This window comes from Perognathus longimembris, chromosome 13, assembly GCF_023159225.1.
Source record: "Perognathus longimembris pacificus isolate PPM17 chromosome 13, ASM2315922v1, whole genome shotgun sequence".
Taxonomy (NCBI): domain Eukaryota; kingdom Metazoa; phylum Chordata; class Mammalia; order Rodentia; family Heteromyidae; genus Perognathus; species Perognathus longimembris.
Genome location: NC_063173.1, coordinates 21,658,358 through 21,681,650, shown reverse-complemented (window position 1 = coordinate 21,681,650; position 23,293 = coordinate 21,658,358). Strand labels below are relative to the sequence as shown.

Genomic DNA, 23,293 nt, shown 5'->3' with positions numbered 1-23,293 from the left:
TTTATCTCATGTCTTAGGGAGCTTTGCTTCCAAGTGCTGACTTGTCTCCGATCAGCCACTGTCATTAATCGATTATGATACTAGTCCAGCTTAGTATAAAATTAATAAAGAAATTAAAATACAAATAAATGAGTTTGTACTACAGAGGCTTTTTAGCTATGATAGCAGATGATAGTAGAAATATTTACCTTATGTAGAGCCTGCTAGTCTTGTTTCCTATATCTTCGTAAGAACTGTGTCATTCTTCTTAAAATTTGAGAGTATGGGATCCCTAAGCATCCATCCCACAGCCACTGTGTATTGAAAGTTGCAATAAATTGACATGTGACTACTGACTCTTTGTAGGAACAGCCATTTATCCTGTTTCACTTCTTTATAAAAGCCATTGTATGACTTAAAAATTGAAACATTTTAGGGCTGGGGATATAGCCTAGTGGCAAGAGTGCCTGCCTTGGTATACCCGAGGCCCTAGGTTCGATTCCCCAGCACCACATATACAGAAAACGGCCAGAAGTGGCGCTGTGGCTCAAGAGGCAGAGTGCTAGCCTTGAGCGGGAAGAAGCCAGGGACAGTGCTCAGGCCCTGAGTCCAAGGCCCAGGACTGGCCAAAAAAAAAAAAAAAAAAAATTGAAACATTTTATCTTTTAGAGATTTCTGCACATTCCAATGGATTGTTGCATTTTGAAAGGTAAAATATTCCTATCCAAAAACATGATTTAGACACAAGGTAACTGTGTAAATTCCAGTATTTGAGTGTGATGAGATACTGTTACTGATAGTTATGAAAGGACAAAATGGGAAATTGTGACTCCCCTCAATAAACTGGAATGCATATTCACTTGTCTCTAGCTATCTTCACATTTTTATACATTGTGTTAATATTCTTGTAACTAGTTTATGAGCAATTATTAAGAATATGGATTTAGCCATAATTTGGTCTTGTATTTGCAAGTTTTTGTGGTATGAATCAAGAGTATTTGCATATTTAAAATATCAAGATGTTTTCATGTGCCAGGAAATTTCTTTTATTATTTACTTAAATAATAAAATGAAACTTGAAGTTTTAGAGTTAATATGGCCTTAATTCCACGGTAAGGTCCTTCTTTTCCCATCCCTCTGATTTATCTACTGCATGATAAATAACTTTGTTTTAAAGCCGGCTTATGTACTATACCCCAGCTTTGTGTAAAGAGGAAAAACTTGAATGGTTTCTTGGAAAGAAAGTTTTTAGATACACCCAGAAAACAATTCTTTGTATCTCAGCACTACTAAATACATTATTAACTTAAAAGTATGTGCTATATATGAGATTATGGTTCACTTAGGCCTGAATGTATACCTGACTAACTAGGAATGGTGTTGGCATCCCCTTAAAGTGCAGTTGCTAACATCTGTGTGCCAAATATTGGTGCCCCCAGCATCATTAAACACTAATAGACTTAAAAGCACAGATATACTTCAACACAGTAATAGTGGTAGACTTCAGCACTCCACTATTATCAATAGTTATGGTATGCAGATTTTAAAAAAGTGAAGAAGCCTCAGAATTAAATGACAAAATGGATTTGACAGACATTTACAGATTATTTCACTCAACAACTGCACAGGATACATTCTTAGACACCCTAGAACTTTTTCTGAAATGGAGACTATTTTAAGACATAAAATTAGTCTTAATCAATACAACAGAAATACTCCTAGTTATGGTTTTCCTTCTTTTCTTTTCATTCTTCTAGTTAGAACCTCTCCTAGCACATTTAAGTGATAGGAGCAAACATCTATTTAAAATAATGATTCTAACATCCCACCAATATACCATTTGCTCTAGTTTTGTTCATTTTCAGATCATTTTTTAATCCATCTAATTGGTCAGTGTTATTTGTCATATCAAATGTAAATGGCACTCCACTTTTTCATTCTTGGAAAATCAACCCAATTTGTACATATATTATTTAGGAATTATGCATCTCGTTTCATGAATAAGTTTGCCTATAATCTTTCCTTATGATCCTAGAATTGATGTAAAAGTTATATTCATTTGTATAATGTATAAGCCTTGTGTTTTTTAAAATATAATCTGGAATAGCTTGTTAGTATTCCAAAGAATGCAGGGAAGAAAGAGGTTATAATGAGCAAGCAATATTGATTTATTGAAAAAATAAAATAAATTGTGGAGAAACATGTTACAGTTAAGAACAGGTGCTATATGACCAATGGAAGTTAAAGATCCCAATATTAACGTATTTTATTTGTTGTACACATTTATGTTCCTTTGACATAAAACATTTCTGTATAGTGACTATCACTAACATTTCAGCCTTAAATGTTTTAATTTATATAGCCACCCCAGTTTTCTTTAGGAATTTGTTTCATCTTTTCTCATTGCTTTTCTTCATCTTGTTATTTTCACATTTTATGTGTTTCCTACCAGTAGCAGAGCACTAAAATGTTTTTGAAATAACGGAGTAAGACACCCTGTCTAAAGCCACGACTGTCCAATTTCAATTTTGTTTCCACTAATTTGACACATTTACTGGGTTGCTATAGGCAAGTTTCTGTTTCTTAATTTCTTCCTCTATAGGTCTGTGATGATGAAATATAAATGAACATTATTATTTAGAAATCACATATCACTAGAAACAATACCTAATACAGTGTAAGCAATACATACATGCCAACTCTTTTTCAGGCTTTCAGGCTTTTCATTCATCATTGTTTACCAGTAGGGTTTGTGCAGCATTTTGAGAACCATCCTCTAGGTTTTTCATTGAGTGCTCAGTCGCCTATTTATTTTGGTAGGAGTTGAGATTCCTTGACTTGCCATGTTTCTTGTGCTTCTTCTGCCCATGTGGGAAAGAAAGTGATCCAATAGCACACCAGAACACAATTTTAAGACAAGAACCAAACCAGCCCTGAGCCCTGTAGTTGCACAAACTTTAGAGATTCATAATCATAGATAGGCAATTTCACTCCTTTTTTCCATACAAAAACAGATCAAATAGCACCACAGAACACAGTATTACAACAAAAACCAATCCTGAACACTGTTACTGCACCAGTATTAGAGGTTCCAAATATTAGATAGTTATTCCCCTATCTATCTCTGCTTTTCTTTGCCAGGGAAGGGGTATTGTGATTCAGAAGTGGTGACTGTAACCAGTGAACAAACCTGTCCTTTTGTTTAAATCATTTTGGACTGAAATGGTTACTTAATGAACCCATTTGACACAATGAAAATGAGTACAGATACAGTCTAGCTAGTCAACCAACAACTAGGGATCAATGGACTATGAAGATCCAAGGAGTGAAAAGCCAGAAATTAAGAAGTATAAGGAAAAGTAGAAGAAAGTAAGAGTAGAGAAAAAAGGAACCAAAGGATGATAGTTGAGATCTAAATTCAGAGAAAGAAAAAAAATAACTTTAAAAATTATATAAGTATGAAGGAATAATACCAAAATTAAGTGTACTGAGCTTGAGAAATAAGAGGTTTTAGTAATCAGAGGCTGAATTTTGTATGTAGACAATGAAGGGGGAGGCTTAATAAGCACTGTTAGCCATGTACCTAAGGATGAAGTAGAAAAAGAAAAAAAGTTTAAAAAAAAATGGGTGTGGGGAAACAAGGAAAAAAATAATGAAAAAATTTGAAAATTATAATTGGAAAAAAATTCTTCAATTTGGGTGATCTTGCGTCTCCCCTGTGTCCACTGTCCAGTCTCTTGATGGAGCCTCTGATTTCCCTGCAGTGGTCAGTTTTCCTGTGGCTTAGTTGGGTCTCTTAAATCTCTTTGTTTAAGCTGGGTCTGCTGAATTGAGGTGGAAAAAGGTCCTGCTGTATGGAGGTGGGGGTCTAAACTCCTAGGCTAGTTTATTGGTAGAATGGTCTGCTTTTTGTGTCTCACAGGAGGGAGGTGGCAGTTTTAGGTAGCTTGGAGTCACTTTCAGGGAGCTTGAGTGTGGATGGGGTTGTGGCCTATCTAGAATCAGTGGCTTTTCCCAGATTTGCTACCTATTGAGATTCTTTTGACCCAGCTAAGAGCTGCTCTCTCCTTTTATGGCCTAACCAGTTTCTTGGGGTTTTTTGTTGTTGTTTGTTTTTAACTACTACAGTGGCTAAGCTGCAGATCTGCAAAGGGGCAGGATAGCCTCTGGCTGTGTTTACCTGGGTATGAAAGAAGTTCTGCCCTGCAAGAAGTTCCCCCCACCTTGTTGGGATGACCTTTCCCTGGGCAGAGCTGACTTTAACTACTCAGATTCCTTTGCCTTTTCAAAACTGGCTCATCTCAGGACCGTCTCCTAGCTGCTTTCTCTATCTGTGTCAGAGTCAAAGATGGCATTCTTCTCTAGTGGAGAGGGAAGGGCTACTTTCCAAATGCTGTCCTGTGAGCAGGAGTGAGATTGTCTTTTGAGGGGTACTCTCTCTTTCCCTTGGTTTGTCTGACCCTCAGTGATCTGCATCAGTCTATGGCCAGCAGGCTGAAGGTTTCTGCTCCTAGTCACCTATTAGCCCTAGGGAGTGGAAAACAGCTCACTCTGTCTCTGATGCAAATATCCTGGTTTTATCTGCTACTGTGGTGGCTGCCAGGTCACTGCCACTGCCACTGCTTCTACCAGTGTACTTAAATCTGTCTTCTCAAGCAGGTTGCCTAAATATTTCCTCTCTGGCCAAAATCTCTGTACTATCATAGTTCACTTGGTGTGAATCTCTAGCTGTAGGCTTTTCATTGGAACACTTAGCACTAAGCTGTACCTCTGCCATCTTGTGCAACTATCTCCATGAAACTTTTATTTCCAATTAATCACAGAAAAATATGTAAGTAGAGCTGTAGCTCAAGTGATAGATTACTAGTCTCGAACAAATGGAGCTCAGGGACAGTGCCCAGGCCCAGAGTTAAAGCCCCAGGGCTGGTAAAAAGTTAAAAAAAAATTTGACTGAGTCTGATAGATGTGTACACACATAGCTGTGTATAATGCATCCTACAGGAAAGAAAACAGTGGTGGAAATATATTTAGGTAGAATGCAAAATGTATTCTAGAGAAACATACATGATCTATCACATATATGTACACACACATATATACATATATAGACATACAAAAAGTACAAGCTCATATTATTGGTTAAAATTTTATTATTCAGTAATATATTAGTTTACAATGTGTGTGGCAATGGTAGCAAAACTAGCAGGAAGGAATTTAGCAACACTCAACACATTTAATAAATAAAGCTTAGTGACTCACTCACTGTATAGAGGTTGAAGCTTACCTCAACCACTGAATCCTTGTACTGGGATTATAGATATACACCACCATACCCAGCTCCAAAGAGCTTTTAGATCTTTCAGATAACCTACATATTCTAGTAAGGTTAAGAAACTGCCCATATTACACTTTAACTACATGAAAATTAATAGTTTACTGTCTTCAGAGTTGCATGATTCCAAAACATGTGGTCTTGAAGAATAATGAAAAGCAATTAGTTTTACCATCATGGTATCATGTTGGCTGTTCTTTGTAACAGCAATTATTTTCTTCCCAACTAGGGCACATTTCTCCAACCTAACAACTATATCAACATTATAAACATAATCCATTTTCTGTACAGCCATCTTAATAATATAATTATTTCTTTATATGCTTTTATGTGAAATAATTTACCAAACTATTCAGACTTTTTATATAAAAATTAAGTATTCCCATTTTATCTCAGAAATCAGGTTTACAATTGGGCTCCAAAATTACTGAGTAGTGGTAGGTCATTTCTGTCATGCATCCTTTTTTTTGCCAGTCCTGGGGCTTGAACTAAGGGCCTGAGCACTGTCCCTGGCTACTTTTTGCTCAAGGCTAGCACTCTGCTACTTGAGCCACAGCACCACTTGTGGCTTTTTCTGTATATGTGGTGCTGAGGAATCAAACCCAGGGCTTTATGTATACTAGGCAAGCACTCTACCACTAGGCCACATTCCCAGCCCTGTCATACAGTTTTGGGGCATAAAAAACTAGTAGAAAGATGAGTATCATTTTTATGGCTACCAAACACATGACACCTAAAATATAGATATGATTGCTACATATTCTAATTAGTTGTTCAATGTATATGCCTTATATAGCTCCTCATATTAGTTTTATTCTTTATCTCTGATGGTATTAATTTCATTTCATTTTTTATGAAGGCAAAAGACAGATAGCTGCTTTTTCTTGGCTTTAATTAGTCTCACATTCATCCAAGAAGACAGAGTGATATTCATAAAAGGTTAACATTAATATTAGGACAACTTTTTTCTTCTGGCAAATCTATGGCATGTTTATAACAACTCACTGTTTAAAATACTAATCCTGAGCAAGAGTAAAAGTAAGAACAGTTTTGACTAAAGAACAAAATTCCTTCATTATTAAACAGCTTTAAAATTCAACCATGAAACATAAAATCAGTAACACTACAATTCTGACTTCTTATGTTCATGGCAAACCTGAATACTCTGAGCAAAAATAAAACATGAAGTAGATAATACACAGCAATAAAAAGCATCAGAAATTGATGCACCTGGATTTTGTTAAATATAACAAAGGTTACTCAGTCCTTCATGGATAAACCTAGCTGGGATAACAGCACTGAGCAGTATATTGCATTGAGCAGAAAGCCCTCAAAAAGGCCACAATGGATTCATTTTTAGATAGGCATAGACTTAAAAAAGTACAAAGACATAAAAGATACATTTGGAAATACTATATGCATCCTGTTTTCATAAAAGCAGAAAGTTCTGGCCACTTTGGAAACTGAAATAAGTCACTTGAGAGTTTATAGTTACGGCCTCACATCCCCTTGGAAAATAAGAGCTCACTACCCTGCAAAGCAGCATTATGACAAAGTATATACCAGTGAAGGCTTCAAGGGAGGACTTTGCAACAAAGGCTAACTGAAGCCTAGCTCTGAATCATTTTCTAGTTCATTTGGTGAAAGTGCTTAGGAGTGGGAACCTGCCAGAATAGCAAGGTTTCTCTCACAGTATTAAGGCTGGTCCACGTGGGAATGGTCAGTTGAAGTCAGCACAGTGAACATTAGGTAATGATTTCTGACCCTGGGCACAGCCCTCCAGGCTGCTTTAGTATGATTTTCCTTTTATCCAAACTGTGGCTCTTCCTCTTCATCTGCTTCTTCAATGACCTGAATCTCATCTGCTTGAGGTAATGTGTTCTCCACCTGTAGTTTATCCCCCTCAACTTTACATTTTTCTTCTTCCTCTATGATTTCCTTCCATATCTTGTGGTTTTCAGAGAGGTGGTGCATTAGCTGACAAAATATTCTCCGTCTGCCTTTCCTTCTTTGTGGTTCTGTGAAATTTAAGAGAGGCAAATTCTAATCATAGTCATATGACTTAGTTACTCATTCAACAAATAGGTTTAAGTGTCCATTATATTGTAAGTAGGTATGTAAGCACTAAGGTTATAATAGTGAACAGAAAGATTAACAAAATAATGTCTGTGCTAAGGCACTCACATTCCATCTAAACTAACAAAATATGAATATGTTAGGCGGTACTTAGTGTTACAGATAGAAAAGAGAAAAGAGAGGAATAGAGGTCACTGGGTGGAATGAGGGAAGTATAATACTGAAATTTCAAATGAAAATCAAAACAAACTGAAGTTCAAAACCAAGAGAGGGAGAGGGAGAGGGAGGAGAGGAGGGGGAGAGGCATGGGGACTGTAAGGTCCACCCCAGGGCTCCATGCAGATGCCCCCCACCTGTTTAAGTTTGCCCAGTACCTGTGTTACCTAGGTAACCGGCACACCTGGAGGCAGTTACCCCCACCCTTCCTGAGGCCACATTCAATCCACCTGGCCACACCTCCCTGTCCCTACCCTAGATAAGGTATGGCCTGGGGTGGTTCAGCCTTTCTCTCCAGACAGGTTTGATCTCGCCCCTTGGCCAGCAGTTCTGGAATAAACTTTTCTCTCCTGCCTGAATACCGCTGTGGTCTTCTCATTCATGGGCTACCTACTTTAGTAACCATTACAGTGACAGGAAGGGAGAAGAGGAGGGAGAAAGAAAGAAAGAAAAAGAGAAAAGAAAGAAATTTCTAAGGCCTTTTGTGTTTTAAAATAAATGTAATTGTCAACATTCTAGTGGAAATTAATTTGCAAAAACTTGTCTTCTCAAAGTCATATTCGGGTAGTAATAGACTAAGGTACTCATTGCTATGCTAATCCTAAATCCAAAGCACATGTGTGTGAAAGGGATAGGAAATATGTTCTTTGTAGTTATTTCTGTTCGGGCTTACAAAGTATATAGAAAAAATAACTAGGCATAATTTATATAATAAAAAATTTAAATGTTTGATTTCATTCATAATTACGAAGGTAACATTTTCCATTTATACTTGTCATAGAGAAAAACATATCGATACTGTTTAACTCAAATTCATGACACCATAAAACTTAGTTCTGCCCTGGAAACCAACGGAAGGAAGATTAGGCAGCTTTGAAAGTTGTGCTCTGAAAGTTGTGCTCCTCAACTGTCTGCAGGGTATTTGAGGAGGGGTAAAATAAAGGGGGCCAGCTGCTAGAACCCATCATCCTCACAGATGTGCAGATGTGGCTGCAGGCCTGGTATGAGTACACAAGTTGAGCCAGCTAAAGAGCAATGGCTGAAGGACAAATTCTTATGTGTGACAGAATATGCACACTACCAAGAACATAGCATTACTGGAAACTTGACTATTAAATATGAGCATACCCAAGATATGTACCTAAGAAACAAAAATTTAATCCAAGTTAAATTTTGGCATTTGTAGTTATTAAATTGAGGCATTTTTCTTACTCAGAATTAGATTGTCTCCCATGTCTTCATCATCTGTATCTAATTCTTCACCATCTTCATCATCACCACTTTCAGTGTCATCCTCCTCCTCTGTTTCTATCCACTGACCTGGTAGCAAACCAGCAGCATCATAGGAGTTGCATAGAGGACCCACAATGTGGGTGATAAAGGATTCTTGGAGTTTTGCTAGTTGAGGAGAAGAACGATCCATGAAGGGACTGATGGGTAGACCAAGATTTGCTTCTTCATCTCCCTGAGAATTTTATAAAGAAGACTTTACAACTTGGAAGGAGGGAGGTGGGGGGGGGGGGGGACTGGAAGAGATAGTGAGAGAAAAAGGAAGGAAGTGGGTAACAATGTTTCACAAGAAATGTACTCATTACCTTACTTATGTAACTGTAACCCCTCTGTACATCATCTTTACAACAAAATAAAATAAAGAAAATATAATTTAAATGGTGGAAAATCAACCACCAAATTTGCTGTTAAAATTATCTTGAAAGCTGGGCACTGGTGGCTCACACCTGTGAGGCTATTCAGGAGGTTGAGATCTGAGGATCACATTTCAAAGCCAACCCAGGCGGGAAAGTCTATGAGACGCGGACTTCTAATTAAGCAACCCAGAAAGCAGAAAGTGGGGATATAGCTCACAGGTGGTAGAACACAATTCTTAAGGGAAAAAGCTCAGAGACAACACCCAGGTCCTTAATTCTAGCCCCAAGACTGGCCACACACGTAAAAGCATTATCTTGAGGTTTAAAAAAAATTATCCACATCAAAATAATATTTAAAAAAAATATCAGTTAATGTAATTTTTTATCAAGCTGGGGGTGTTGCTAAACACTATAGTGTTTGCATAGCATTCGTGAGGACCTAGGATCAATCTTCAGCACCATTAAGAAATGAAAACAAGATGAAAATTTTATTCTCATATTCTGTCAGTGTACATCAATATAGTTGATATTCAGTTTTTAAGAATATAGAAATCTTTTCAAGTAAGTGTGAGCAATTTTGCTAACAACTTCCAAAATTCTATAGTATTAAATATGGATTCTCTTAAAGAGAGACTAATAGACACTTTTTGGTTTTAATTGTACCCCAAGTTTACATGGATAAATTTTGCAAGTGCTTCTCAGCTCTTTCCCTTTTCTAATAACAAAACTCTTTGATGAATCTAAATAAAAAATCTAATATATGAAACTAATTAGAAATAGAGCTACTATAATTGAGGTGAGAATTTGGGCCTAAAGTCCAAACTGCTTGCCCTCTGATGCCCTCTTATCATGGCTTTTGGAGATTTAGTAAGCACAACTTGGTATCAGACAGATGTGGTTTAAAAACTTCCTTTTGTTACTTACAAGTTGTAGTATTGGGCAACTCTGTGTCCAACATTATATATAAATTTTGAATAATCTAACAAGGTTTCTATAAGGGATAAAAGCAATATTACTTTAAATAGAGAATTTGACAAATGGTACTACTAAAGTCTGAACTAGTTGGAAATTAATTACACCCTACAACATAAAAATTTTGCATTGAAGCAGTGTTTACTTGTTACAAACAAATAAATTTCTACAGAAACAATAGAAAATGTCCCTAAGAAAGATATCTTTGTGATCTGTTATGACTAACCTAAACATGTACTAATTATTCCCTATGAGGGAAACCACAGAGTCCATGTTTCTTTGGGTCTGGCTCACTTCATTTAGTATGATTTTCTTCCAAGTCCTTCCATTTCCTTACAAATGGAGCAGTGTTGTTCTTTCTGATAGATGCATAGAATTCCCTTGTGTATATGTACCACATTTTGCAGATTCACTTGTCTACTTAGGGGCATCTTGATTGGTTCAATATTTTAGCAATGACAAATTGTGCTGTGATGAACATTGTTGTGCTGGTGGCTTTAGTGTGGTCTTGCTTGTAATCTTTTGGGTAGATGCCCAAAAGTGGGGCTGCTGCATCATAGGGGAGCTTTATGTTTATCCTTCTGAGGAGCCTCCATTCTGCTTTCCAAAGTGGTTGAACAAGATCACAATAGCGCAATAGCTATGCCCGTATGAACACATAGATAATGCTAAGTGAAGTGGACTCCACGTTATGGAAACAAGTGGTATATCATTGTAATTATTTTCAACATGCCATGCGAAACCATACTGTTGTTTTTTATTTCTCTCGTATTCCCTCCCCATGGTTTTTACCCCTGCTATCACTGTATTTGATCTTAGTACCCTGGATCCTGTATATACGGTGTATCAGAACTAGGAAAGAGAAAGGGAATACAAAAATTGAGAGACAAAGGATAAAAAGACAAACCATTCCAAAAGCAATACTTACAAAACCATTTGGTGTAAACCAACTGTACAACTCATGGGGGAGAGAGGGAAATGGGGAAGGGGTAAGCAGGAAAATTGAGGGAGGAGGTAACAAGTTGAATAAGAAATGTACTCACTGCCTTACATATGAAACTGTAACTGACAATAAAATAAAAAAAGACAGGAACAACAAAAAAAGAGATCTTTGAAAAGATGAACCAAGGGCAGGGAATGTGGCTTAGTGGTAGAGTGCTTGCCTCCTTCCTATACCTGAATCCCTAGGTTCAATTCCTCAGCACCACATATATAAAAAAGGCCAGAAGTGGCACTGTGGCTCAAGTGGCAGAGAGCTAGCCTTGAGCAAAAAGAAGCCAAGCACAGTGCTCAGGCCCTGAGTTCAAGCCCCAGGACTGGCAAAAAAAAAAAAAATCAGATGAGACACATAAATGGAGGGACAAGGATTAAATAACTGCTACAGTACTCACTAGACACTATGTTGCTAGTGAACTTCAACTTGTGGGTGGGGACAAGAGGGAAATACTGAGATTAAGAGAGAGAGGAAAGGGGTGACATTGTCCAAAAGGAAATGTACTCTTTACCTGACTTATATAACTGTAACCTCTCCATACCCCAACTTCATAATAACAATTTTTTTAATTTCACAAATTGCATGTTTCACCTTACCTGCTCATAAAATTCATTAACAATGCCTTCAGTCCATTTCAAATGCAAATCCCGAACTTTTGCAGGGCCATTTATATCTGCTAATTTGATGCACACCTGGCATACTAAGAGGCGATCATTTTCACTATTCCATTCTATACCATTACTATTTACATCATTAGCCTATTTTGGAAAAAGAGAATTATTTTAGCCTCTGAAGTTATAAGGAGTTTTCTAAGTTATTTTTTAACCAAATTACCTACATTAAAACTGTTTCCTGTTCAAATTATAGGGGAAAAAATCCAGTAAATGTTTCTTTTAATCAATTTATACCAGAAGATGTATCTGCATGAGTTAAACTTTCCATTCAAATATTACGAGAATTTTAGCTGAAAAAAAAAGCACAGCATTCTAAAAACAAATACTTAGGGGTTTTAATATTTTTTATTTTGATAGAATTATAATCTATATGTTTATATTTTTATGCATAGTAAATAATACATATATATCAGTGAAACTAAAATTATAACTATTTGTACCCTAAAAAAGAACTTGTAAAGAGCTAAGAATTTGGCTCTCACTGTGAAAGGCAAAGTAACAAAGTTTAAAGAACACAAGTCCTAGAAGCTTATCTTTTAGTTTTAAATTTTAACTCAGAATGATTTGCTAATTCATTGTATGACTCCAATAAAATTACAACATCTATCTGAAACTAACTTTCTTCATCTAGAAAGTAAGAAATGCACTACCAATTTATATAATGCCGTAAGGATTAATAAATTGTCTTGCTTATAATAAACATAAAATATTACTTAACATTATTTAACTAGATGGGATGATCTCTTTTAGATAGGCAAAGTTATTATGCCCATTGAGAACTCAAAGTTCCTTTAGTAAAAAATAAAAATAAATGAAGAGACTAGCCAGGCACTGGTGGCTCAGGCCTGTATTCCTAGCTACTCAGGAGGCTGAAATCCAAGGATTATAGTTGGAAGCCAGTCCCAGCAGGAAAGTCCATGAGACGCTTGTCTCCAATTGACCACCTGAAAATCAGAAGTGGCACTGTGGCTCAAAATGGGAGAGCACTAACCTTAAGCAAAAAAGCTCAGGGGCAGTGCTCAGACCCTGAGTTCAAATCCCACAACAGACAAAAATGAAGAGAATGGGCCAGTTATAACCTTTTTTGAACTTTAGTGTAATTATGGATTTTCTGCACCAAAACCTTTGTCAGAGGAAAAATTACATTGATCACCACCACACACACAAAAAAAATTAAGTCAATGGGGAGCATGGCTCCAGTAGTACATGCATGCTTAGCAAGCATGAGGCTCAATCTGAGAACTGCACAAAGGGAAAAACAAAAAAACTTAAAACTGGTTGTGGTAGCACACATGTGCAGTCCCCAATCTTGGGAGGACAAAACAGGAGGATTGTTGTTTTGTTGTTGCTGGTACTGGGGCTTGAAATCAGGGAATAGGCACTGTCCCTCACTGTTTCTGCTCAGGGCTTGTGCTCTGCACGGGAGCCAAAACTCCATTTATGGCTTTTAACTGGAGATTAGTCTCATGGGCTTTCCTGCCTTGCCTGGCTTTCAAACTGCCATCCTTTAGAGCTCAGCCTCCAGAGCAGCTAAGATTATAGGTGTAAAGAGTTCAAAGCCAGTCTGGGCAGGAAAGTCTGTGCAACTCTTATCTTAACTAGCCCCCAAAAGCCAGTGGCACTGTGGCTCAAGTGGTAGAGCTTTGAGCTAGCCTTGAGCAAAAAACCTCATGGACAGCACTCAGGCCCTAAGTTCAAGCCCTAGTATTAACACAAACAAAAACCATATCTTTTGTTTTTTTTTTGTTGTTTTTTTTTTTTTTTTTTTGGCCAGTTCTGGGCCTTGGACTCAGGGCCTGAGCACTGTCCCTGGCTTCTTCCCGCTCAAGGCTAGCACTCTGCCACTTGAGCCACAGCGCCGCTTCTGGCCGTTTTCTGTATATGTGGTGCTGGGGAATCGAACCTAGGGCCTCGTGTATCCGAGGCAGGCACTCTTGCCACTAGGCTATATCCCCAGCCCCTCTTTTGTTTCATATAATACATTATATATCACTGTTTTTTACTTTCTCAAATCTTCCCATAAAATCTTTTGACATAATTAATTGGTTCATCACTATGTAAAAGAAAACCACAATAAAATATGTCTAAATATGAAAAGAAAATATAAAAATAGTATTTTGTATTAATTAAAAGCTACTACTAGAAATAAATGTATTACTTGTATTGTTTTTATTCTCAATAAGTAGTATTAATTTTAAGTGAACAAAGTTAAAAGCAATTTTCATCCGCAGCACTGACAATAGTGATTTCCTTTTTTAAAACCAGGCACAAATTTGCATAACAAACCTTAGCATTGAATTCAGCAAGGAAGTCAAAATGCTTTTTAAGATCTGTGGCAAGGATTGCTTCAATGACTAAAAATCGAAACCGCTTGAATTCCACATGATCAAGATTAAGAAGGAAGTTGTATTCTGGTCGAGAAAGATAGAGATTCCAAGCTGATGCTGCATGATGATTTTCCAGAACAGATCTATCATTGTATAGAACTGCCTAAACATGAATAAAGAAATATTAAATAGGAATCTCAAAAATATGAACCAATAAATAGTTAGGAAGTGGTTAAAAGTAGAATGAGCAGCTACTAGACATTTTACCAGTTATTTTTTTTCAATTTTTTATTATCAAACTGATGTACAGAGAGGTTACAGTTTCATACGTTAGGCATTGGATACATTTCTTGTATTGTTTGTTACCTTGTCCCTCATACTCCCCTCCCCCCTCCCCCTTTCCCTTTCCTCCCCTGAGGTGTTCAGTTCACTTACACCAAACAGTTTTGCAAGTATTGCTTTTGTAGTTGTTTGTCTTTTTTTTTTTACCCTGTGTCTCTCAATTTTGGTATTCCCATACCAGTTATTTTTTAATGTATGAAAAAGGTGATCATTTTATAAATGAGGACACTAAACTGCAAAGAGATTGAGATACACCTTTGTTTCCAGCACACATAGCTAGTAACTAAAAGGGTTGTCTCCAAATTTCATTTTCTGTATATATATCATACTTCACCCCAAGTGATGCAAAACTGATATTTTGAGGTTTGCTTCAATCAGCAAACCTTCTCAGATAAAGCTTCAGATAATAGCATCTCTGTAGCCAGCATCGTCTCAATGTTAGTGGTTACTGAAGAGGAAACAAAGGGATTTTCCAGGGCAAGCCGAAGACCGAATGTTAGAAAGAGATGCATCCTATAATCCCATCCTAACACAGTGCATAAAAGAGATATAAATAAAAGGTAAAAGCGTAAATCTGGTTCCAAGTATGTGGAACACTTTTACCTGATCTCATGCCAATGGAGAACTCTCAGGTGCTTCCTCAAGTATGTTAAGCCTTTGGAATATAGAATATACTTTGGGGTATATAATTTCTGAAGCTTCTTTGACCTCTTAAATTAAGCAATTTTAAGTTATTAAAGAAGCATCGTAAGCAAAATCTTCCATACTAAGCCTTACTAAAACCAGGGATAAAAACAAAACCATTCTGTTTTTAAAGAGTTTACTGTCTAATAAAGAACAGATAAAAATAGTATGCAATATTAGGTAAGACACATACTGTGAGAGATTGTTATAGTTAACTGTAAAACCTAGCTCCAATCTAAATTTCAGCACAGATGAATGACATCATATTATTGCTTTATACAGTGGTATGATCTTAAATTTTCAGTGAGCCACATAAAAGGTTTTAATACTATTTTGTGTGTATGTGCTAGTGTTGGGGCTTGAACTCAGGGCTTGGGTGCTATCTCTGAACTTTCTGTGCTCAGGGCTAGCACTCTTTTTTTCTGACTTTTTGATAGTCAATTGGAGATAAGAATCTCACAGATTTTTCGGCTTACACTGGATTTGAACCATGATCCTCAGATCAGCTTCCTGAGTAACTAGACATGAGCCACCAGCACTGAACTTCATGCTAATCTTAATAGACATCATAAATTCCAAAGAGAAAGGTTCACTTCAAAGACTACCAACAGGGTCAATTTCTAATAGTGCCTTGATAAACTTATGCTATAATCTGGCAAAAATTGATAGGCTATCAAAATAGCATTATCTCATCAAGAAAGAATCAAACTCCTAGCTCAATAGAGCACAACGTATAGGCCAAGCACTATTTAAACACTGTTAAATAAATGAATTTACCCTCACAGAATTTGCATTCTAGTAAAGCAAGAAAAACAATAAGCACATGTGTATGTATGATGGAGTAGGAGAGAAGCTAGGGGTAGAGGAGAGAGAGGAAAAGTGAGAGAGGGAGAGAGGAAGGAGGTGAGAGGAAGAAGAGAAAGCTAAGTATGATATTATTGCTTGGACAGAAGTAAATCAGGAGATAAAGGGGTATTATTTTCAAGTCAACATTCTAAGCTACCATTGAGCATGAACCGTTAAGACAAAAAAAAAAAAAACAAAGAAAGGGTCAGGCATCCAATAACTAAAGACAATATATCCAATCCATCCTGTGAAAGCTACCTACATTTGGTTGGATAAAACAAAGATGATAACTAAGACAAAAGAAGTAATGGGATTACTAGACATGGAGTCACTTGAACTTTTCTGCCTGAGCTAGTCTGAAATTATGATCTTACTACACTCAGCCTCCCACATAGCTTGGCTTAACATGCACAGTTAACAGTATTAATACAGTACAGCTGTACTGTATCTAGCTATGAACTGAAAAGAGATCTTGAGAACTTTCCAGGTTGGGCTGGCCTCAAACTGCTATCCTTCCATTCTCAGCCTGGTAAGATTACTTGGCTTAGTAGGAATACAGATGTGAACCACTGACACCTGTTTATCTATTTTTTCTAAGGCATGTGGCTAGAAATACATGTATAACATTTCGGAACCAACATAAACACCCACAACATTTAGTTTTTCTATAACCCCATATGCAGTTGCAAGTCCTCATGTCCAAAGTGATTACTAGTATGAGAATGTAATCACATTGATTTGTTGGGGATTCCAATCACTTTATTTAAATTGTGACTCTAAAGGATCAGATATACTGGATACGAAAGTAATATTATTATACAAAGAATAAATACATACACTAATGTATTCATAATGAAAAGACATGGGGTCTAGATATTAAGGCAAATCTTAGCAGAATGGGGAAAACAATCAAAAGATTACTATTTATCCTTAGACTTATGGCTTTTAGCCATGTTGTGGCTTAGATTTAGTCAGAGTTTTATCAATTTGATCAAAGACAAAAATATATTCAGCAAGGTCTCCAAAATTTTCACAAAGCAATGATTTATATATGATTCATCATGATTATATATGATTCGATATGATTTATGTCATAAACAATTTCCTTTTTTAGTTCAAGAAAAGTGATTGTTTTTCTGTAACTTACCATAATCATCTTTTTATTCAACCAATTACAATGCAGGAATGAAGAATGGCTTATAAAGGGATATTCATAATGGTTGTTAATTTTCAGAATTACTTGTTAAACTTTCTTAAAAAGAATTTCCTACCTGAGGTGCATTTGTAGCCACAAGAAATGCATTCGTCCTCCCTGGATGATCATAATCATGCATGGCAGCTGCCACATACAAAGCCATCAATTCTAATGCAGGAATGTTTGAAGACAGGCAGCCATAACTCTCATCTGGAATCGAGCAGCTCTTTGAAGAAATGTAAGCTATTTGCTCACGAGTAAGCCTACCATCAGAATCTAAGAAACAATAAGTATCAAATTAAACAAGAATTATCAGTCAGCTTCCCCACAATTGTGCTAAAGACAGAATTCCCATAGGTAATAGGACTATTTGTCTTAAAATTGGCTTTAAAGGATAAACACTTTCAATGCACTGATATTAGAATAATGTTAAATATAACCCTGAAGTTATGAACTTATAGGCCATCATAGGACTCTAGTATTGCTAATCTCGTAGGACATTTTATGCTTTCTTACTAAGGCTAACACTTTTTAAAACATCTGATTGTCTAAATATTTGTTATTTAAAGGCTAGATAATGGTCAGGAAATTGAATCAGAAAAATAATTAAAAATTAATTTTGATTTTTAAAAATAGGAAATTAGGAATTTAATACAGTAACAAAAAAGGCCTCCTAATACAAAAGCTGCAAGAAAGAAGTACCACATCACAAATAAAGAGCTGATTTTTCTCAACAAAAAGTTTAAAAGCTAAGAGGGAATGAAATGATCTATTTCAAGCCCTGAAATAAAATAACTGTAAATCTGGATAACACAGTAAAGCTAATATTCAGAATTGAAAGAGAAATAAACAAATTTTTCATGATAAGCAAAAACGAAAACACTTTACAATGACTAAAGCAGTGCCAAGAAGATTCTTAAAGGAATCCTAAACACAGAAAATGATAATGCAACAATGAAAATGATTGGCTAAATACGTGTGTGTGTGTGTGTGTGTGTGTGTGTGTGTGTGTGCATGCACACATGTTCTGTAGTCAGTCTGGTCAATCGGCATATGGACTGATTGGATAGAAATGCTTCTCACTGTCCAGGCGAATCCCCCTTCTTTATCATTTATCTATTGGTTTAAAAGCATAGAGAACTCAAAGTGCCTATCTATCTCAGTTTCTCATTTAGCATAACCCTCTCCAGGGTCTCTGTTGAAATTCTCTCTGCAAATACAACAAAGGACATTCTGGGTGGGCCTATAAAGCTACAGCCATCTACCTTAAGAAGATACTGGCATATTCAGAAAAGCTACCAGTAACACTCATCTTTTGGTCCTTCCCTTTCAGTTAAATTCTACATTCATTCGGAAAGGAATGTCAATGTATTAGGAACAAGAGACTGAAATTATGCTTTGTGCTTCCTGGAATAGTTCAGTATTATATATAACACTCCTCTTTGATGACAGAGAGCTTCTACACCTATCAACTTGGTCAGATAGTGCCAAGTTCATTATGGATAGGTCATGTTATAAATCTAGAGTCCTTGGCTAACTATTCAGTATCTACAGAACAATAATCTAACAGAATTTTTGCAGAAAGGAGAATAGTTATCTGAGGAAGATAGCTTGCCATTGTCTCAAAACTTAGTGGATTTATAATCTGATTTTTTGTTTGTTTTGTTTTTAAAGACTTCACCAAGGACCCAAATCTGTAAGAGAAACTGAGCTCTTTTGTATATGTTGGAGGCCATATTAAAATATTAGAAACTGGCTGGGAATGTGGCTTAGTGATAGAGTGCTTGCCTAGCATGCTTTAAGCCCTGGGTCCAATTCCTCAGTACCACATATGCAGAAAAAAACCAGAAGTGGCACTGTGGCTCAGAGAAGCAAAAGAACCTCAGGGACAGTGCCCAGGCACTGAGTTCAAGCCCCAGAACGTGAAAAAAAATTAGAAACTTACACAACTTGAAATTGCCTTACATGATTCTCATTGTCTGCACTACACATCAATTCTATAGCCTAAGAGTCACTGAACTAGAGCAATAATATTCAGATGTAAATTTGCCTTCAGAACCCCAAGAATTTCTAATGTATCAGTTGTCCCTCAACTTAGGACAACTTGTCCCTCCACATGTCTTAGACCACTGTATCCCTATTGGACATGGCTATGTCCAAGTAGAATGAACACAAAAGAAATCATCAGAATGTATTATAACAAAAACACTAAAAATCAACAGCAAGGTAAAAAGGAACATATTACATTTGTCAATAAGACCAAAGGCTGATTTATTAACAGAAACTATAGAATATCATGGAATCATATCTTAACACATGCTGAAATATGAAAATGTTCTTCTAATGCACAAGTGATATCTACAAACAAAAAAAAAATCAAAATGTTGTACAACGAAAGGATAGAACCACTGAATGGAACAAAGGACACCAGAAAAAGTAAATGGAGATAGCAGACAAAAAGGAACATGACGTAAAGCAAAGCCATTAAACTTAACTACTAAAACACAAAATGGTGCTGAGTAACTGAAATGTATAAAGATTACTATGGTATTATCACTTCTCAGGTATTGGCAAAAATAAAATAAAATCTACTCTCATATGTTGATGCCAACATAATAGACAGACAGTGAGATAGATTGATTCTTGGAGTATCCCTCTACTCCTTTATAGCCCAAAAGGAGAGAAACTGTTATAATTCATTATAGTTACTGAAATAATTATATTTGTAATTTGGACTACTAAGCAAATTTGATTGGTCACAACATTTTTAATATCTTTTTAATATTTATGTGAAAGTTTTAAATATATTCTTTTTAGGTTGGTAATTCTACATATCGCATACATAATACACCTATGGAATTCAACAAAAATTGAAAAAAAATCAAAGGAATAATTATATATTCAGGATAATGGCTACCTCTGTGCGGAAAGCAACAGGATGGAAAAGAGCTGAGAAAGAGAAGGAAACAGGTTAAACTCAGAACTACTAGATCTAAATTTAGCTTTTAAGTGGATTAATAGGTTTAAACTTTTTATGTCAGTACTACATACCATAGCTTATACAATTCTTTTACGTACCAGAGGTTAAAAAAAAAATTTCAAGAAAGAGGCAATAATGCTGAATCAGCGACCCGCAAACCCCCATCAGGGACACACTAGGGTCAGCACAACACAGCGGCAGGGCACAGTCCTACAGAGAAAGACATAGAACCTACCCACCCCCAAGTGCAGTGAGGGTGACCACCCCAGCAACAACCGAGACGGTCACGCTCACCCATTGGGCAGTAAGGTTCAACAGCCAAACTCAAACCCAGAGCCAGGACACAAACAAGTCTCCACTGATGGACCAGCGGGAACCAGCACAAAGCCAAGCTAAGGTCACCACCTACAGGTGCAGATCTCCAGATGCGCAAATCAGAAAGAAATATTACAAATTTCATGAAAGGTCAAGCCAACTCGCCAGCTCCAAAAAGTAGTACAAGTGAAGAGGAGATGAAGAATAAAAAAGAACTGAGGCTAAGATAGCAGAAATGATGGAAAGCCTCAGGAAGGAATTCAGAAAACAATTTCAGGAGTTTAAAATGGAAGTCTCAAAGGACCTTCAGGAAGTCAAGAAAGAAATGGAAGCAAAAATGGATACAGTGCACTCCTCCATTAAAGAAGACCTTAACATCCTGAGACGCGAAATGCATGAAAAAATAGATTTAAAATACAACTCTTTAAAGAAAGAAATTTCCATGATCAGAGCTGATCTGGCAACCATAAATAGCTCCCTGACATCCATAAACTCCACACTTGAAGCCACATCACAAAGAATTGATCATATTGAATCCCGAATTTCTCTTTTGGATGACGATGCAGCTGATAAGGACCAGAAAATTACCACACTCCAAGAAACGGTTAAACTCCAGGGCAGACTAATCTAGGAGCTAGTGGACAAAGACAAGAGATATAATCTGCACATAATTGGAATAGATGAAGGAGCCGAATACCAGAGCAGAGGGCTACAACATATTTTCAATAGAGTTATTGCAGAAAACTTCCCCAATCTCACAAGGAACCTCACCCAAGTAACCTAAGGCCTATAGGACGCCTGGCAGACCAGACCCTAGAATAAAGAGCAAATTTTGAATGCAGCCAAAATGAAGAAAGAGCTATATTACAATGGAAAAAGGATCAGGATCACAGCTGACCTCTCCTCACAAACCTACAATGCACGAAGAGCCTGGAAGAACACAATCCAAGTCCTCCAGGCCAACAATTGCCAACCCAGAATTAAATACCCAGGAAAACTAGAATTCACCTTCGAGGGAAAAACCAGATCTTTCCATAGCAAAGAGGATCTAAAGGAGTATGTGAATAAAAAACCAGCCTTATGGCGAATTCTAAGAGGGAAACCCCACCCAAGAAAAAAACTACAGGACCCCAGGCAGAAACAGAAAGAAACTACAATAGCCAGAGCCCAAGAGAAAGAGCAGCTCAATAAAGAAAAGAAAAAAAAAAGGAGAGGAAAAACAGCCAAACAGGAAAATGGAAAGGAAAAAAACACTCTTTTTTTTTTTTTTGGCCAGTCCTGGGCCTTGGACTCAGGGCCTGAGCACTGTCCCTGGCTTCTTCCCGCTCAAGGCTAGCAATCTGCCACTTGAGCCACAGCGCCGCTTCTGGCCGTTTTCTGTATATGTGGTGCTGGGGAATCGAACCTAGGGCCTCGTGTATCCAAGGCAGGCACTCTTGCCACTAGGCCATATCCCCAGCCCGGAAAAAAACACTCTTATCTATGATTTCTTTTAATATAAACGGTATAAATTCTCCGTTAAAGAGGAGCAGACTGACAGAGTGGATCTGTAAACAAAAAGTTGCCATCTGCTGTCTTCAAGAGACCCACCTTACAGCAAAGGACAAAAATAGGCTCCAAATGAAAAGATGGAGCAATATCTTCCAAGCAAACGCACCTACCAAAACGGCAGGAGTAGCCATCCTGATTTCAGACGAGCTGGACTTTTCATTAAAATCAACTCAAAAAGGCAAAGAAGGGCACTACATTTTAATACAAGGAAAAATCCAGAATCAAGACATCACGGTGATAAATTTATACTCACCGAACAAAAGAGGCCCTACATATGTCAAGCAATTTCTCACAGAACTACAGAACAAGATAGACCCAAACACAATCATAGTGGGAGACTTTAATACTCCACTCTCTCCAAGAGACACATCCAACACCCAGAGGATTAGCAAGGGAGCTGAAGACCTAAGTAACACCATATCCCAAATGGATCTGATAGAACTGTACAGAGTCTTTCACCCTACAGAGGACCCAATACACATTCTTCTCAGAAGCCCATGGAACATACTCCAAAACTGATCATGTCATAGCTCACACAAAGAACCTCAGCAAATATAAAAGTACTGACGTCATCCCATGTATTATATCTGACCACAGTGGAATCAAGGTAACCCTCAATAACAAAGGACACCACAGAGGCTATACAAATACTTGGAGGCTAAACTCCTCACTGTTATCTAACACTTGGGCCACAGACAAAATTAAGGACGAAATTAACGAATTCATAAGCCACAACGACAATGAAAATACATTACAAAGAAACCTATGGGATACAGCTAAGGCAGTACTGAGGGGCAAGATCATTGCCCTCAGCACTCACATTAAAAGAATGGAAGGAGAGCAGGTGAATAACCTCACGATGAAACTAAAACATCTGGAGAAACAAGAAATTATTGAGGGCTGGGGATATAGCCTAGTGGCAAGAGTGCCTGCCTCGGATACACGAGGCCCTAGGTTCGATTCCCCAGCACCACATATACAGAAAACGGCCAGAAGCGGCGCTGTGGCTCAAGTGGCAGAGTGCTAGCCTTGAGCGGGAAGAAGCCAGGGACAGTGCTCAGGCCCTGAGTCCAAGGCCCAGGACTGGCCAAAAAAAAAAAAAGAAATTATTGAATCTAAAATGACTAGGAGGAGAGAGATCACAAAGATTAAAGAAGAGATAAA

At 37.2% G+C, this 23,293-nt stretch overlaps 1 protein-coding gene across 2 annotated transcripts in view; it reads right to left on the bottom strand.

Annotated features, from left to right (window-relative positions):
• Window positions 1-5,109: 5,109 nt before the first annotated feature.
• The window catches only part of Pde3b (phosphodiesterase 3B), a 128,601-nt gene continuing 110,417 nt past the window's right edge, over window positions 5,110-23,293 (bottom strand). For both annotated transcript variants that reach the window (XM_048359403.1, XM_048359404.1), the window contains exons 12-16: window positions 17,360-17,559; window positions 14,176-14,379; window positions 11,812-11,973; window positions 8,816-9,068; window positions 5,110-7,329 (exon numbers count right to left, since the gene is read on the bottom strand). In XM_048359403.1, the coding sequence (XP_048215360.1) occupies window positions 7,118-7,329; window positions 8,816-9,068; window positions 11,812-11,973; window positions 14,176-14,379; window positions 17,360-17,559 (1,031 nt within the window). In that variant the 3' untranslated portion in view covers window positions 5,110-7,117. The remainder of the gene's footprint in view (window positions 7,330-8,815; window positions 9,069-11,811; window positions 11,974-14,175; window positions 14,380-17,359; window positions 17,560-23,293) is intronic.